This window comes from Cydia splendana, chromosome 3 (genome assembly GCF_910591565.1).
Source record: "Cydia splendana chromosome 3, ilCydSple1.2, whole genome shotgun sequence".
NCBI lineage: Eukaryota > Metazoa > Arthropoda > Insecta > Lepidoptera > Tortricidae > Cydia > Cydia splendana.
In genome coordinates, this window is record NC_085962.1 from 14,236,232 (window position 1) to 14,253,482 (window position 17,251).

Genomic DNA, 17,251 nt, shown 5'->3' on the forward strand with positions numbered 1-17,251 from the left:
TTTTAATATGCATTATGCATTCTCATTAAGCTCTCCCGGACGAGTTTAAATGGTGACAGCGTGATCTGTGGCGTTTCCTCCCCTTTCGCCTTTGTAACAATTGGAAAGGGAATTATTGCATAAAACTATTATTTTGTTAATATTTTAATGCAATAATCCCGAGAGGGTCAGGCATAATATATTAAATGTATTTAAACTGTTCCTGTCCTTTATTAACTCAGGTTTTTCAATCGAAAACTTTTCAAGACGTTTGTCTGTTATCTAAATATGTAAGTTCTTAGACAAATATTATGATGAACAATTTTTTACTTAGAAAATGTGAATGATCTGTTTTAATATAAGTAATATCATATTATGGTACGCATTAGAAGGATATCGATTAATACTTTCCCCGCGTAATATTTACTTAGGTACCTATATAAATCACGTACTTAACTCCAAATCGGCAGGCGTGACGGGTTAATAGTATACCTATAGATTTTTTTTGTAGTCTAGTGTCAAGAATTTAATAAAGATTGTTCTATGAAATAAGTGTTTAAAATGTCAAACTAGATGGTAGGTACATGTATTAGGTACCTACTTAATGACGCTTATTCTCTTACGGCGTTTTGTAGTGCCAATAGCAGTAGGTATTCCTTTTTTCCAGTGTTATTATAATAATACGAGAATATAGGTAAAGTTCCTACCTAAATTATCATTATCATATCATTTCTGTCTTAATTGCTCGAAAACTAGGTATAAGTACGGTTTTCTAACGTTAAATGTTAATTATTGAAACAGACTGGATTCATAACAAGAATCTATATTTACACTGTCGTGTAAATAGGTTTTCCAATGCTGCAACGTTGGATGGGCTTATAGGATTATCTAGCTAATTTTCCTCGAATGAACACTAGGTACATAACAAACACGGTGGTTATTAAGCGTGGTAATTATTAGTAAAACCAACTCGCTGACTAACATGGTATTAATTTCATTTGTATTGTGTTGTTCCTTAAACATTGCACATATAATAATAGCTAATTAAAACAAAAACTCCACTCTGGGCCAACTTCAGTGGCCATAACTCCTATGGCATTCCCGCGTTGAATAGATATGGACAGCCTTTGAACTAGAAACGACTCAGAGCGGGGATCATCTCATTTTTGTCTAAATATCATAATAAAGTTTTTTTTAGTTTTCGTTAAACGCCCCTTAGAACCTATCGCAGTCACATTTGTCGCCAATGCACGCGCCGCCCGGGAACTTCAGACGCCGGCAGAGCTGGTCGCATGCACGGAAGTCGCATTTGGTGGAGCGGCGGAAGATGCGGGGCGCCTGCTTTATCTCGGGACGAATAGAATCGAGATGCTCCAATTCACCGGCTAAAAGAATAACAATTAAACTGTTCAGTCGTTAATCCAACAGGTGACATAATAACATCACACGAGCGTGTTAACGGCCGTATTCGAACAATGCTTATAAGATGTCACAGCGATACGATACCGATCTGTCAATGTCAAAAGTGACATTCCTCCAACCATAAACGTAAACGTTACTTATTATAATTATTTAACTGAAACAAAACGTATTATCTTCGAAATATTCTCTTTTGTTTGTGATACAACCGTTTGTTAAAAGGTAGGCGAATAGGTAATTTCCTATTTTCGCACTTATATTATGTCGTAATGTACTAATAGGTACATTTCAGTTATTTGTACTAACTTAAATAAAAAATCGGCACGTTTTTGTAACTCTCGAATGTATTATGTAAACACTGAAACCTACCTTCATATTGCACCGGCGAACTGAATGAAAAGGCAATCATAGCCAAACATACGGTAATTATTAAGAAGTATCCCTTCATTTTAAAAAGCTTACTTTACTCACTTTGAGATGGATAATTGGATACTGCAAAAGATACATCATTTTAAACTTATATACCAAGCTGTGACTTGAAAACACGATTGTAACTGTAGCAATAAAAAACATGTTTCTGTTCAAAATTGACCTTAATTATCGCAGTATAACGGTCTCAGCCAAGTTATATGACTGGCTCGTCAGTTCTGTGTGACTCAATCGGCTGATAACGGTCGCGGTTGAATATAAATAAACATTATGAACTCGCCGTCTTCAAAAAAGTCCCTGCGACCTGTGGCGTGGCGTAGGTATCGTAAATATGTACATGTTGATAGCGGCCCGGGGAATTACATGGCTACACACACAAGGTTATCTGCCCGATTCGAACTTTAAGATACGTCAATTAATTGATCTAGAAACGATATGGATGAGATTTCAGTGTCAAAAGTGACGCTTTTGTTTGAAGAAACGTCTCATTTGACACTGAAATATCTAATCCATATCGTTTCTAGATCTATTAATTGCCGTAACTTACGGCTCGATTCGGAAAATGAATTAGATTTCTACTAGACTTCAACAAGTTACGATACGGATAATTTAAAGATATTTGTAAGATAGATATGTCAAATTTGACGTTTCCGCGATTCTGGAGGTCCTCTTGAACGATTTCGACAAGTTATGACTTAGATATCCAAGTCACATCTAGTCGATATCTAATGTAGATCTAGTTGATCTCTAAATCGTCTCAAGATCTTGTGATTATCTCGAAATCCGAATAGGCCTGTTAAAGTTCGAATCGGGCCGAAGGTTCTGTAGTTAACAAGAACCACGTCCGCTCGTTTACAATCTGTTGTCTTAGCTCTCAGTAGCAATTATTAGTAGAAAGCTGAATTTCGGTATGAATATTAATTTTAATTACGTACAGTGCGTTTTTTAGTTTTTTCTATCGACTCACGCTTGACAGGTTTTTTATTATTGAAGTGAAAACTTCTTTAGCGGCGCTGGGCACTTTTTGAGGTGGGGAAAAAATGATAAACTCGAGACAGCGTAAGGCGATCACGTGACTGTAAGGTTTAGATGACCACTCATTTAGATGGCATTTAAATCAATAAAGAAAAACTCAATGACATTACATGAAAAAGGTTCTAATCTTGTACGGGTTGAAATACGAGGATCTCACAGTTACATTCTAACTTTATATCACTCAAATATATTTAATTCAATAAAGCTACATCTTGATGAAATCGCTAATAAAAGTGAACTCTAGTACTGGTGAATAAAACTCAAAATATCATGACCAAATATATTTAGTTGCGAGGTCTGCAAGGTAACTTTACAATTTCTATTCGAATTTTAAACAATTAACGCTACAAATTTGAATTTCGAATTTTAAACAAGCTCACTGACCAGCAATTTCGGAACAAAAGTTTTCAATAGAAAGGAGGATGGGTCAATTATACATAGTGCTGCAGACATTTTGGACTAGTCATTGGGTTTTCACTTCTGTCGGCACTCCCGGAGTGCAACCCGTTGTTTTTTTGTTGTTATTTTGACTATCAACTTATTACAAGTAGTACTACAGTCAAGTGTAAAAATATGGATGTAGACAACTTACTCAAGAATATGTCCCATAGTTCATATTTTTGAGATGATTTGTGCACCCATATTTTTAAGATGAAAAAAAAACTGTAATCTTCAAATGCAATGCAAGCAAGAAATAAAAGGCTTTTTTTTATTTTATTTTTTACACTTGACTGTACCTAATAAGATAATGCCTTTCTGATTTATATGGACAATAGTATATGTTGTTTTAATCGATTCTCCATTTCGTAGTATCAGTCTGTCAATAAGTACGGACATATAATTATCTAGTTACTTAGTAATACGTTAAATATTATCTTATGATAGTTATTTAAAACAATACTTAGAGCAATAACACGCTCTTAGTAGTTGTAATTAACTACTCCTTAGATAAGAGATTCAACTTTATCTGATACTTTATCATACTGGTTGTTTACATAAGTAATATTATGCAAATTTACTCACTTGCGACTTGTTACTACCCTTCAATCTCTATTGTAAAACTGGATTCGATTTTGTTTTGTTCTTATCCTTTTAATATAAAAAATGTGAATATTTGGATATTTTATTACAGGGACGGTCGCACAAAATTGGCTGAACAGATTTCGAGATCACACAGTTTGTATAATCTGCTACTGTTAATCAAAGCTAGACTCAAACAATGAAATAGGTAATTCTAGTTAGATACAACGCGGTAACGCAGCGAGTGTGATGGGCACCTTTGCGCCGGGGATAGCGCGGGGAGGCCTCTTTCAGTACTTTTTATATTCCTTGTTTAATTTTAGATATATTTAGAGTTCTTAGGTTTAGTTTAGTTTTATTCATATATATATTTAGTTCGTAAGTTATTTATGTGTCTTTTTATTGTCTTATTCGTATATAAATAAAATAGTAAGAGACATACCTACAAATATATTGTTGTTAGGCCTAATAATAAATAACACCGAAGTCGTTAAATCGTGATTAATGACTGCCTACACAGCAAGCTTAAATGCTGGATGTGTGTATTAATATATGCTAGCTCTTCAATGGATAGCAACTAATGTGATAGCAACTATTACTGCTTAATATACACCTCAGTAATGTCTGTAAGCAAAGAAGTAGCCTGATAAGAATTCGTTGCTGATTTAGTTTTCTCACGTCAGGGAATTCGTAGCAAAATGAGGCTTTTTATTATTATAACCCTTGTGTTCGTTTTATTAACTTCAGTTTCAGTGCTTGGTGCCCCGCAATCTAAGGGTACGTGGAAGTAATTATGTGAATAAATAGATAGGTACTTAATTATTTTTAGGGGAGAGTCGTCTATAATGGTCCCCGTTTTTACTTATTTATTTACACATATTGTGTTTGCCTGTACAATGTAAAAGTTCAGTATCTTGGCAACGTTAAAATTAATATGACGATGAACAATATAAACATGAAATGAAATTAACATAATATATGTAGTCAAAATGTATTCTTTCAATCCGAAACGATTGCCGAATGCCTAAAATACTACCTACTAAATATTTGTCAAACAATTATGCATATTCGTCAAAATTCTGAAATTTCTGAGAGGAACATTTGTAAAATCGACTTTTGCGCTAATTTTCTTCTAATTTTCTGTCTCTATGAGATGTTGTAAATGAGACTAAAACTGTTATTCAATTATCTAACTATAAAATATCTACGTATGTTGAGTATTTAGAAACACGGAAAGTTGCGTTGACTGTATTGTATATGTATTAGGCTAATCATTATCGTCAGTTTATGTTTTATTACTGTATTCCAGCTACCAGGGCCCCATGCACCCCCAGGAGTTGTCAAGGCTTCTGTGGCGCTGTAGGCTATACGGGAGTCTGCGTGAATCCTAACCAGTGCGTGTGCGCAGGGCGACCTTATTTCTTCTAACTGAGCTGGAAATATTTTAATAAAGTATCTAGTAACCTAAATACGATATTTGATTTGATTATAAAAAAGTCGCTAGTGACCTCATACCATTATCATTGAGACAAGGTACAGTCATCTGCAATAATATGTTACTCTTCGAAGGGCGCCAAAATATGTGACACACCCAAATGGCTCTAAAGTGTCATTCTTTGAAACTTGCTAACTATGTAAACAAACCGCCATATTGAAATTGTCACTGAATGATGATTTCAATATGGCGGTTTGTTTACATACATAGTTAGCAAGTTCCATAGAATGACACTTTACAACTAAGATCGTGTCAGATATTTCTGCGGCCTTCGTTGCGTAACATATTATTATTATTGAAGGTGACTGTGTAATTAAGCTCCTTGACCGTACCTAAATATAAATACCAAAATGATACGACTGTAATGTTAATACTTAGACTAAAACTAGTAACTGAAAATTTTTGGCGTTTATTTAATCGTCAAACCTAGAATGGACTTAAGATTTTTAAAAGTCTACACAAACCCGCATGCCCCGCGTGCTTCATCAAATCATCAGTGTTGGAAATTATTTTTTGCGTTTTAGCTCTATGGGTATAAAAACTGTCACGGACTTGTTTAACCACTTTCTTTGGAATAAAAGTAGGTATTGGTAATGAAAGCATAATAAAAGCATTTGAGGCATATTTTTATTTAATGGCGCCATCAAGTGCACTCTCTGAGAAATATATTTTGTAAGTAATATTCACACCTCTTATTTTAAATGGTAAATCGGAAATCGTAAGTCGTAAGGTGGAAGTCGTAAACCATAAATCGTAAATCAAAACTTTCACCAATTATAAAACCTATAAAAGATAAAATGATAATGGTTTTACATACACCACTAAAGAAGACCCCTAAACTAACACAAAGTGTCGCTACTAATTAATAAAAAGGAATTCTCAACTCTATCTTTCGACTAAAAAGCTGAGAGAAGGCTCTTAGGGTGACAAGTGAAATGACAAAATTGCGAATTCATATTAACTTTTAAATGAATATTATTTCTGACTAATTTTGTACTGAAAAATGTTGCCCATGAAAAATTTTACTAACATACAAGAAATGTACACCTTTTACTTTTATTTTCTATCACTCCAAATTTGACAACACGGCACGCACGCGACCAAAGAGTCGAAAGAGCTGCTATCTTACGATAAATAAGTCGAATGAAAGCGATTCTGATGACTATCTTTCAACTATTTGGCTATTCATACGACACTCTTACGATATTCCTTCAACTAAAAAGCTGAAAGAAGTGCGCCCAAATCGCGTCGAGAGAACGTCGTTGGATCTTTCTTTCGACCTTTTACGGATCTATCTCTCGACCAAATAGCTGAAAGAGAAACGTAATGGTGCCTTTCTTACGACATAATTTGCTAGTTGGGTAATAAGTAAAGCACCTACCTATCGAAGCAGTTGTATTTTGTATTTGGACATACGGTAGTATTTAATCGGCGCGATTCGGGAAATGATTTAGAGATTCACTAGATCTATATGAAATAGTAAAAATATGTGACGTTGCACGGTAAAAGGTACCTTATTATTAACGCCGCTCCAATATTCAGCCGGGGCAATGGTACCTTTTGCCGTGGAACGTCACATATCTTTACTATTTCATATCTAATGAATCTCTAATTCATTTCCCGAATCGCGCCGAATGTCCATCACGAAGCTAACCTTGACAAAGCGTGCTTGTAGCTGTAAAAAAACATATAGAATCAAAGACACTCCTTGAATTCCAGTTTCCTTCAGTATCTGAACGAGGTGATTCACTGTTCTAAATGTGGAAAGTGATAAACAGCAAAACTTTTTACGGACTCTTGGTAGACCTTACTCCATTGGAATAAGGTTTACAAACGATAATTTAAGTATACCGCCGTTGTGTTGAAGTCTACACAAAGTTATAACATCAAATGTAAAAGACACTATACCTTTGTCTCGAAAAATAAATTTATATCAGAACGCCTTGTCTAGAATTCCGAGAATTGATAAGAAGTTGCGTGTTTTGTCGAATTCGCAAGTACCTACGAGGCGTGTTCATATTCATAAAACATTACACTAACGGCTCGATTCGGAAAATGAATTAGATTTCTACTAGACTTCAACAAGTTACGATACGGGTAATTTAAAGATATTTGTAAGATAGATATGTCAAATTTGACGCTTCCGCGATTCTGGAGGTCCTCTTGAACGATTTCTACAAGTTATGACTTACAAGGAAGGATAAAAATATATTTATTATATTTATTTATTATATATATATTTTTTTATATATAAAAAATGAGTTTGTGGTGAAATGGCAAAACACGTCCCCATTCTTTATTCATGTTCTCCAACATATAACGAAACCAGTAATTAATTATCAATTTTTTTGAACATGTCTCTTCTCAGAAATTAGAAGGTTTGGTCAATTTTCAGTACTTTGAAGGCCATTTTCTCCTAACAGGTTGAGTTTGGGCAGCTAAAAAAAAATACGTGTCCGTTATTTTAGACTACTCTATAACATATATCAAAATAAATCAAATCGGAGTCGGACAGTTGGGTACCCTTCCTTGTTAGAAACAACAACACTTACAAGTCACATCCAGTCAATATCTAATGTGGATCTAGTTGATCTCTAAATCGTCTCAAGATCTTGTGATTATCTCGAAATCCGAATAAGCCTGTAACATGGATACGTAATACATATTCATTCGCCATGTGCCTTCCTCTCTAGTGGTTGAGAATGCCCTGATTTTGATATCATGTTGGTATCGTAATATAAAAATCTAAATACACTTCCATGACCGTTGGTGACTAACCCTCTAATTTATAAAGCTGCGAACACATCAACCTGCCTTATGCCTTCCCTAGTACAATGAAAAGGTCACAAGTAGGTAACAATTTTTTGAAATACAAAACATTCATAAGATATGAGTGTAAGTTACGTGTAACAATAATATTTTAAACCTTTATTAATTTTTTCATCATCACGATGATCATGATTTAATTTTTTTAATTGGTTCTGCATACAACGTGTCGAGAAATTTTCTATTTAAAAACGCGTGTACCTATACATATACAGGGTGTCCCTAGCCATTGGACAAAGCCGAAATGTACATATGCATTAGGGTATTTAGAACCAGTATACAAAGTATCATAACAATCGGTGTAGTGGTTACGAAGAAATTAACAAATTACGATTTTTTTACTTTGGAGCAACCTGTATGTGTTAGTAGCTCCTGACCTCAGGAGCTATTTATTAGGTACCTAATAAATAGTATGAAACCTTCGACCGTTTTGATTATCCTTTTTATTTATGACATTAATAAGATTCTGACTTTTGACAAATGTCATCATTGCCGCACATTTTGAAACAAATTGTCAAAAGCACTGCCACTGATTAATACAGTACGTTTCTTTTTGTTGTCGATTATTGGAAATAACTTTTGTTTTATAATTATTATTTTTATTTCTTGTTCTAATTAAAACAATATTACCGTTAGAGCATTTCTGAGAAGTAACCCTACGTGGGATTTCAGGGTTTGTTCAATGGCTAAGGTCACCCTGTATATGTTTTTGTTTTTAATAAGTCCTAATTGTCTTTGGCGACGTATAACTCGAACAAAACGTGCAAACAATTATTACTAGCTTGTACTTGGTATTTTATAGTTCATTTTATTAACTTCTAAAATTTCAGTAGGAATTAGGATGGCTTATTTTGGCACAAATGCCGTCTTAATGCTTTTTATCATCTACCACGAGTAGGTATCGTAAAGTCGAATACAGGCTTTAGTAGATATTTTACCAAAACCCATAATGTACCTCCGGTTAGGTACATTTTTCTTGCGCTTATTTTCAAAAAGGCATCAGGATAGCTAACTAGTAGGTCAGTGTGAAACCCCCTTATATACATTTATAAATGCGCACAAGCATCGCGCCCAACATCAGTTCCCGAGTCGTTCCTGAACCAATCAGTCCCGTGTCAAGATCCTTTTAATTTTTATCAATATGAAATTTTTAATTTTCTTGACTTTGGCGGTGATGGCAACCCAGGCGAAGATCCTCATGTCACCCAACAGCCTTTCTGCTGCCATGGAGAGTAATGAAATTGACGGTAAGTCTGTTTTCTTACCTTTTTGACACCGCCATATCGTATTAGAGTCTGGCTAGCCAAAAATTGTTGACAGATATTTCGTTGTTGTATCACCAATTGTCTATGATTAAAAAAAAGCTAAAAGTCAGTTGTCAATTTATGTCATTCATTCTAATTGTTTGCGGTTTATGAGGGGTTAATTTTAAATAATATTAATAATGTCTATAATGAGTGAGGTAAGATAATAGACGCAAACTATTATTTAAGCTCGTAAATAATTACGACAATGTGCGAAGTCGACGTATAGCGTTGTATAACGAAAAACTGCAATGTATACAACTCCTAAACAAATGTAAATAAATTAGAAGGTTGGTGCTCTATAAATATTTTGATACTTAGCATTTAGCATATTTGGCAAAGTACTTATGTATTTTTTTGGTGATGGATTAATATTACGGTATTATCGAGCTAGGCCTTATTTACACTAGGTACATTTCATTTTTCGCTGTTACAATGGTATATGGTGAGAAAGTGTTAACATATGGGTTTATCATTGACTCTGTACTTTACATAGTGGTAGAAATTATGTGAGCTGACTTTGAGTGCACGTCAACGTATATTTAACTTAATCCTTAGGTACCTTACGTGTGCACATAAAATCAAAAATATTTTCTAGTATCAAAACTATAATTCCTACTACACAAAGTGTAACCAGCCCAAGATTTTTTGAATTTCCCGCCAAACATTTGTGTAATAAGTATTTCAGTAGCCAGACTCTAGCTGCGAATTAATTTAAAATAAAATGTGTGAAAATAAATAACACATTTAAACACAACATTTTTTTAGCGAGATTCATTATTTTTTTGGGATATAACAATACAGACCTAATTTATTTTTAAAAGATTTTTATTAAACTACGAGAATTTAGCGTTCTAACTTACATCAACATCAACTGAGTTAAATTAAGAGATGATAAAATGTAAAAATTAAGTAAAGGCCAGCGCAAACCGGCGGAGCGCAGCGCAGATCACCGAGGAGGATTTACGCCGAGCAGCGCAAACCGGCGAGGTAAAATCCCCCGCGATACCGCGAGCGCCCGCCAGCCCGAGTGCTGCCGGCAAGCGCACCAGGGAGCACTTCGGCGCAGGCCGGGGGATGCCGCCGCATGCCGCCGCGTGTACTCTATCACAAGGGATTAGGGACTAGTGTGCACGAGTTCTCCCCCGTCGTCCCGGCGCTACTCCGGCGCACTCAGGAGGCCTCGGCGCATGCCGGGGGATGCCGCGGCATGCCGCGGAGTAACAATCCTCCGTGATGCTCCGAGGTCGGTCTCAAAGCATTTAAATTTATACCTGAAGGTAATTGAAATAGGGAAGAAAATACATTGATAATTTTAAAGTGATTTGCGCTGCGCTCCGCCGGTTTGCGCAGGCCTTAAGTACCTACTTAACTGCAATATTTAAATACATACGTTAAACATACATACGTATATAGGTAAATACATACGTTATTTAATTTTGGTGGTAAAAATACGGCAAAGTTCAATTCTATCACAGCGATGTTTTCCTTGAGGATATTCATCACAAGAATCGACATTTTTCCTCGTTGCTCAGCCGGTGTGTAATGTGGTAGTTACTTACATGTAAATAAAATATAATTCCATACATTTAAATGGAGAGAATAATATAACCACGCTGACACGATTCATCATTACATTCCAGCAGTCCTATTATGGATGGCTTTATCCACGTGACAAAATATCCGTCACTTTTTAACACCGCAGGATTGAAAGTGACGTGCGCCGTTTTATCACGCTGTCACGTAGACAAGAACGACCATCATATCCGTACTGATCGTTGTGGAGTTATGACCAATTCAATACCAACCTAGTAGTTCTGAACTGTTACCATTCCTCTCTAAACACCCTGAACCTGCAATATAAAGAGATTTGCGGGAGTCATATAAATTTTTTTTCTTAACAGATGCACCCTTGGCCCAGGCAGCCATGCTGTCAGAGAAGCTATACATCCCGATGGCGCGACTAATGACGTGCAACAACAGCGGCTGCCTGGCCGTCTGCCACGCCCTCGGCTACAAGTACGGCCGGTGCGTCAGTGATACGACGTGCGAGTGCTACAACTAGCACACCACCGTTGGCAGCAATGGATCGATGCGGTATAGGACCAGCCCGCACGCCCTAGGTCTTATCTAAAACTCTGCCTACTTAGTTATTACTTTTTTTCAATATTATGTAATTTTTCGTGTAAGGATTAAAATTACAATTTTTTTATGACTTATTATTTTTAATTTGGAGAACCAAATACTTTTTTATTTTTAAAAACAAGTTGGACATAAAAAGACTAAGAGCCGCTTTTTCAGTTCCCAGTTATACTGACACATGATTTATTTCATAGATAACACGATTCTCAAGTGTCATTCTTAGGGCGATTGTGCACTACAATGAATTTTACTGTCCGGCAGTCCGAGTTTTTACGGTCCGACATGGCACGCCATTAAATGTATATAGTAGCTTGTGCACTACACGTAATTTTACCGTCCGACATTTTACTTTTCCCCATTCCGGACCGTTTTTTTCCGGTCCGAGATGACAGCTATGAAAAACGTGTTTATGCTTGTGCACTCATTCATTCATGACTTGGCCGGGCGGCGAATTTACAAAAGCTATACTATTTCAGTCACGACTCAGATTTTAATAGGTGAGCTTTTGTTTATGCATATTACTTGACAATATCTATACCGTTTCGGTAAAAAGTAGTCACTGAAATGGATTAGCTTTTTGCATACATATTTTCAAATATTATTCACGCCAAAACCTAGTCGAGTTTAGTAAGTTCAGGCACGTTTGAATGTGATATCTAAATTTTAATAATACTTATTTATTCAAATGGTTTAGATTTTGTCGCGATATATTTAAATATTAATGCTCTCACAATACCTAGTCGAGCGGAATCTCGCCGTCATTTTTCAATATTATTCATCGAGTATTATTTGTACGACACTAAAGTTCACTGAATATTGATTTCAACAATATTTTTTTTACTAAATTACTTTTCACCTAGTATTCATGTAAATTGCCAAAAAAGTAGTTTAGGTTAGTTTGATCTGCAACCTCCAAGAAAACGAAATGTTGCTGGAAAAGTGGGTTAGGTTAGGTTAGAACTGCGACTCCCAAGAAAACGAACTGTTACCAAAAATGTGGGTTAGGTTAAGTTAGAACTGCGACCCTCAAGAAAATGAACTGTTGCCAGAAAAGTGGCTTAGGTTAGGTTAGAACTGCAACCCCCAGGAAAATGAACTGTTGCCAGAAAAGTCGTTCTATGTAAAAAAAAAGTCGGTTCGCTGTTTGGTCGCAGTTCACCTAACACGCTCTTCCTCGCTTCGCTCGTCGTCGTACCTATCTTGACTCAGTGAACTCTGTCAAATGACTAGACGATATCGTATTAATAAATATCTAGCAAGTTGAATGATTCGACCATAGAAATGTACTCAAAACGTTGTACACATAGTAATAATCTACATAACAATAATTCTATAAAGTAAAACGTTGTCATGATGAAAATTTGGCGAATGTTGGTTGCCAAAGTAAACCATCTGCGAAAAGTTGTCTGGCAAGTGAAATTCGGACAATAAAACTTCGGAGAAAAGGCAGAACACCGTAGTAAATCTTGGTCCTTAAATAAATCATCTACTTCGTTATGTACCAATGTATTACAAAATACAGTCTACTTATAATTGTATTACGATTTCACATTAAACATGTCCTAATAAGAAATCTCAACTGATATAGTTCTTAAATGAAAAAAAAATTAGGCATTTTTAAGTAATTAGCACGAACGGTAGTTAATACAATACAATCGGAGTAATTACTAAAATATTATTCAAGTTTAGATCGCAACAAACTAGCATTTGTAGCAACAATATCCATATTAATTTAGCCAACAAAGTCTATACGATTTCAGTAAATTTCTGTACTGTAATGGATTAGGGTTTGGTCAAGTTTTGTCCAAACAAAGGCTAATCCAGTTCAGTTCGCATCTGGACCTTATCAGTATAGGCTTTGTAAATTCGCGGCCGGGCGGGGGGGCGGGCTAGGGGGGGTGTGTGTTTCATGCCAAGTGCACAAGCCAATCATCCGTTTTTTTCATGCCACTGCGCCGCACCTGCGAGTAAAAAGACGGATAAGTGCACAAGCCAATCATCCGTTTTTTTCATGCCATATCGGACCATGAAAACTCAGACTGCCGGACAGTAAAATTCATGTAGTGCACAATCGCCCTTATAACTCGGACGAGGTAGGCGGTTATCACACTGGATGCGATTCGCAAGTCGCTCCGATGTGCAAGCGGATCTGCCCGATTCGAACTTTAAGATACGTCAATTAATAGATCTAGAAACGATATGGATTAGATGTGTCAGTGTCAAAAGTGACGTTTTTGTTCGAAGAAAAGTCACATTTGACAATGACATATCTAATCCATATCGTTTCTAAATCTATCAATTGACGTATCTAAAAGTTCGAATCGGGCCGGATGTCGCTATATAATACGCGCATAGCAGGGTCTAGCTCAAACATCGGAGCGACGTGCGAATTGGATCCAGTGTGAAAACCGCCTTAAATGGTAACTGAAAAATCGTCCCTAAACGTAAACAAGATACTTATAGGGACATCACCTCGTAGTAAATTAATAGCAAACAGGTACATAGTGTGTTTGTTAAAGTTTCAGTTTCTTTTTAGGAATGAGTTTAAATTGGGCTGTTTTAGTGAGAGTGTTATAGGCAGCTTGTGACAGGTTAGGTTTGTGTGAGCAGGTTAGATTCGATAACTAACTTAAGTGCAAAATTAATATTTATACCTATGTCAGTATTAGCAAATAATTAAGGCTTATTATTAACCGGGCAACTAAAATATTAAACAGGAATTTTCACTGGGCATATAATAATATAATTAGGCTGTGCATTAATATTTTAGAGCCAATAAATTTAAATTAGCCTCTGATTTAAGCATCATATTATTAAAAAACTGGCAGCAAAAACAAGCCACCCAAAAAAAATATAGGGAACTTGAATTGATAGGTTGGCGTCTAAAATAATAAGTTGGCAACTAATATTGTAAAGAGATCATGAAACTTGGTTGGTTATATATGTACATATACAGAATAGGTACCTTAGATACCTTTATACATAAGCTTTAAATACTCCATTTTTAAATAATTTAAACATATGCATACCTAGTAAGTGTTGGAATTAACAAAACTAAATCTATCTTACTCATACAAGTATATTGTTATACTTTCTCTTTCACACATGTAAACTATTGAACAAAAAACAACAGCCCATAGTTCCTAATCTTAAGGACCTCGCTTGTGCTTTAGTACCTTGGTAGCTATGAATAGGAGCACACCTTGCCTTACAATATTGCGATAATAAATTCCAACTCTTATAAATCGCTATGTGCCTTTCAATTAATAGCCCAAATCTAATAGGTTATGACCAGATAAGAGCGTTAACTATGCAACCCTCAACATATGCATGCGACGAAATAGTAACGGCGAGAGACAACTGTAATAATTAAATTGGTCGGCGTGAGTGCTACGTGACTATCATCCATCTACCAAAAGTTTGCAGTGCTACGTGACTATCATCCGTCGACTAAAAGTTTGCTGTCAATCAAACTAATCAGCAAATCTGAAATGAGAGCATCTTAATTAATATGATGACATTCATGTCGGCGAATATCCAAAGATGGCATTGATTTACACATTATCAGTAAGTGTAAGGTGTGGTACGTATGGTTAAATGGTTATGTTACTACCATTTTTTCATTCCCTTTGTACATATCATTGCTTGAGTTAACTGATAAAAGTATCATTTAAAATTAATTGCGAGGTATTAATTTGTGTCGGTATTTTGTTTTGAGTCACAACACAAGTATATAATACTAATAAGTTAAAACTAATGCTAACAAATATAACTACACAAGCATTAGTACATCGGTCAAGTCAAAATGCACACATCAAACCTAATGCTATAAAATAATAACAAAGTTAAGCATTAGAACAACTGTTAACTAAAAGATTTTTTTGTTTCACAATTGTGTGATCAAATGTAGCTCGTTTGACTCTTTAAAGGCAAAACACATTTTTTGTTGAATAGGCGCATTGGTGCGCTCGATACTTGAAAGCTCATAATTAAGTTTTTTTGCCGACGATAAATTTAACTTTGTTTTCATTATATCAAATTGTCAAAAGTATCTACAAATTGAGATGAGATACGTAATAAAAAATTGAAAATATTTATAAGTAATATATAATAAAAATCTATCACTTGGCAGTGCTGTTGCCTTTAAGGGGTTTTAATGATGTAAGAACGAAATAACACTTTGATGTTGTTTGTCAATTTATGATTGAATAGTCGTTCTTGAGTGAGATTGTTAACTGATTCGTATGTAAAAAGGAAATCTCACTAAAGCACTGGTATGATTGTAATACACCTTTGAAAAATGCTCGAGTTTTTTGGTTCTGTATTTTGTAATAAGATATAGACATTAATTGGTTGTAAACCAAATGATTAAATGGCAAAGGTGTGAGAAAAGTGATAGATAGTGTAGTTTGTGACAGTCAGAGTCCAGTAATGACTTTCAGAGGTTTTCTGAAAAGTTGGTTATATCGGCCATGTGAATCTACGGTTATTGACTATCGGGAGTTTTCCGAAAAGTCTAGGTAGACTACATGAGCTTGAGGGTATTGGACATTTTCAATAATGACTTTCAGAGTTTTTCTGAAAAGTTGGTTATATCGGCCATGTAAATCTGCGGTTATTGACTATCGGGAGTTTTCCGAAAAGTCTAGGTAGACTACATGAGCTTGAGGGTATTGGAAATTCATTCTGACTATTGCGAGTTTTCCGAAAAGTCTCGGCAGGTAGACTACATGAGCTTGAGGGTATTGGAAATTTCCAATAATGACTTTCAGAGTTTTTCTGAAAAGTTGGTATATAAGCCATGTGAATCTGCGGATACTGACATTCGGGTGTTTTCCGAAAAGTCTAGGCAGACTACTTGTCTGCGGTTACTGACTTTCGGGTTTTTTACGAAAAGTCTAGGCAGACTACATGTCTGAGGTTAATGACTTTCGGGTGTTTTACGAAAAGTCTAGGTAGACTACATGTCTACGGTACCGACTTTCGGGTGTTAAATAAAAAAAATAATGTCAGGATTATTTTCCCTGGTTTAAGCAAAATTAAGTTCGTGTGATTTTTAAGTTTGTGAGTTATCCATTTGAAATGTGTATCTGAATGTATTATAAAATGATGACAGGCAATGTATCCAGAGCAATAAACTAGCAAACTTTTTACAATAATCAGGTTCACTCACCTGGAATATCAGATCTGTTTGAGGAACAAACTGCTTTCAATACAAGATTAGAAATTAAAATTGTTTAGGCCACAAACTTTCTTATTTTACTTGAAACGTCTAAGAGTCGATAGACCATTTGAGCCGTTGATAAAATAAAATATTTTTTTTTTGCCTGAGATAAATAAGTAAACAGTACGGACTACAATATAAGACATGTAAGCTCAATCTATTTAAATTAAACCATGTAAGTTTTTAGTTAGGTACATAAATTAAACTAAACATAATTATATTTGTTTGCGGAAAACATTGGCACTAGGATCTCTATTAAGTCATTGATTTGCAAAGCATTAACTAAAGTCTCTCTTATCAACTTATCATCTAAATGTGTTGTAATCCAGTTGCCTGTGTAAGTGTGTATGTTATGTTGAAATGTGTTTCTAAAAGATT

The 17,251-nt window shown here is 35.3% G+C and overlaps 1 protein-coding gene across 1 annotated transcript; it reads left to right on the forward strand.

Annotated features, from left to right (window-relative positions):
- The first annotated feature begins 9,272 nt into the window (after positions 1–9,272).
- LOC134806279 (uncharacterized) lies at positions 9,273–11,724 on the forward strand. The gene is made up of 2 exons (XM_063779502.1): positions 9,273–9,450; positions 11,412–11,724. The coding sequence occupies exons 1-2, from the start codon at positions 9,345–9,347 to the stop codon at positions 11,570–11,572; spliced, it is 267 nt and encodes an 88-aa protein (XP_063635572.1). The 5' UTR covers positions 9,273–9,344; the 3' UTR covers positions 11,573–11,724.
- Positions 11,725–17,251: the final 5,527 nt, after the last annotated feature.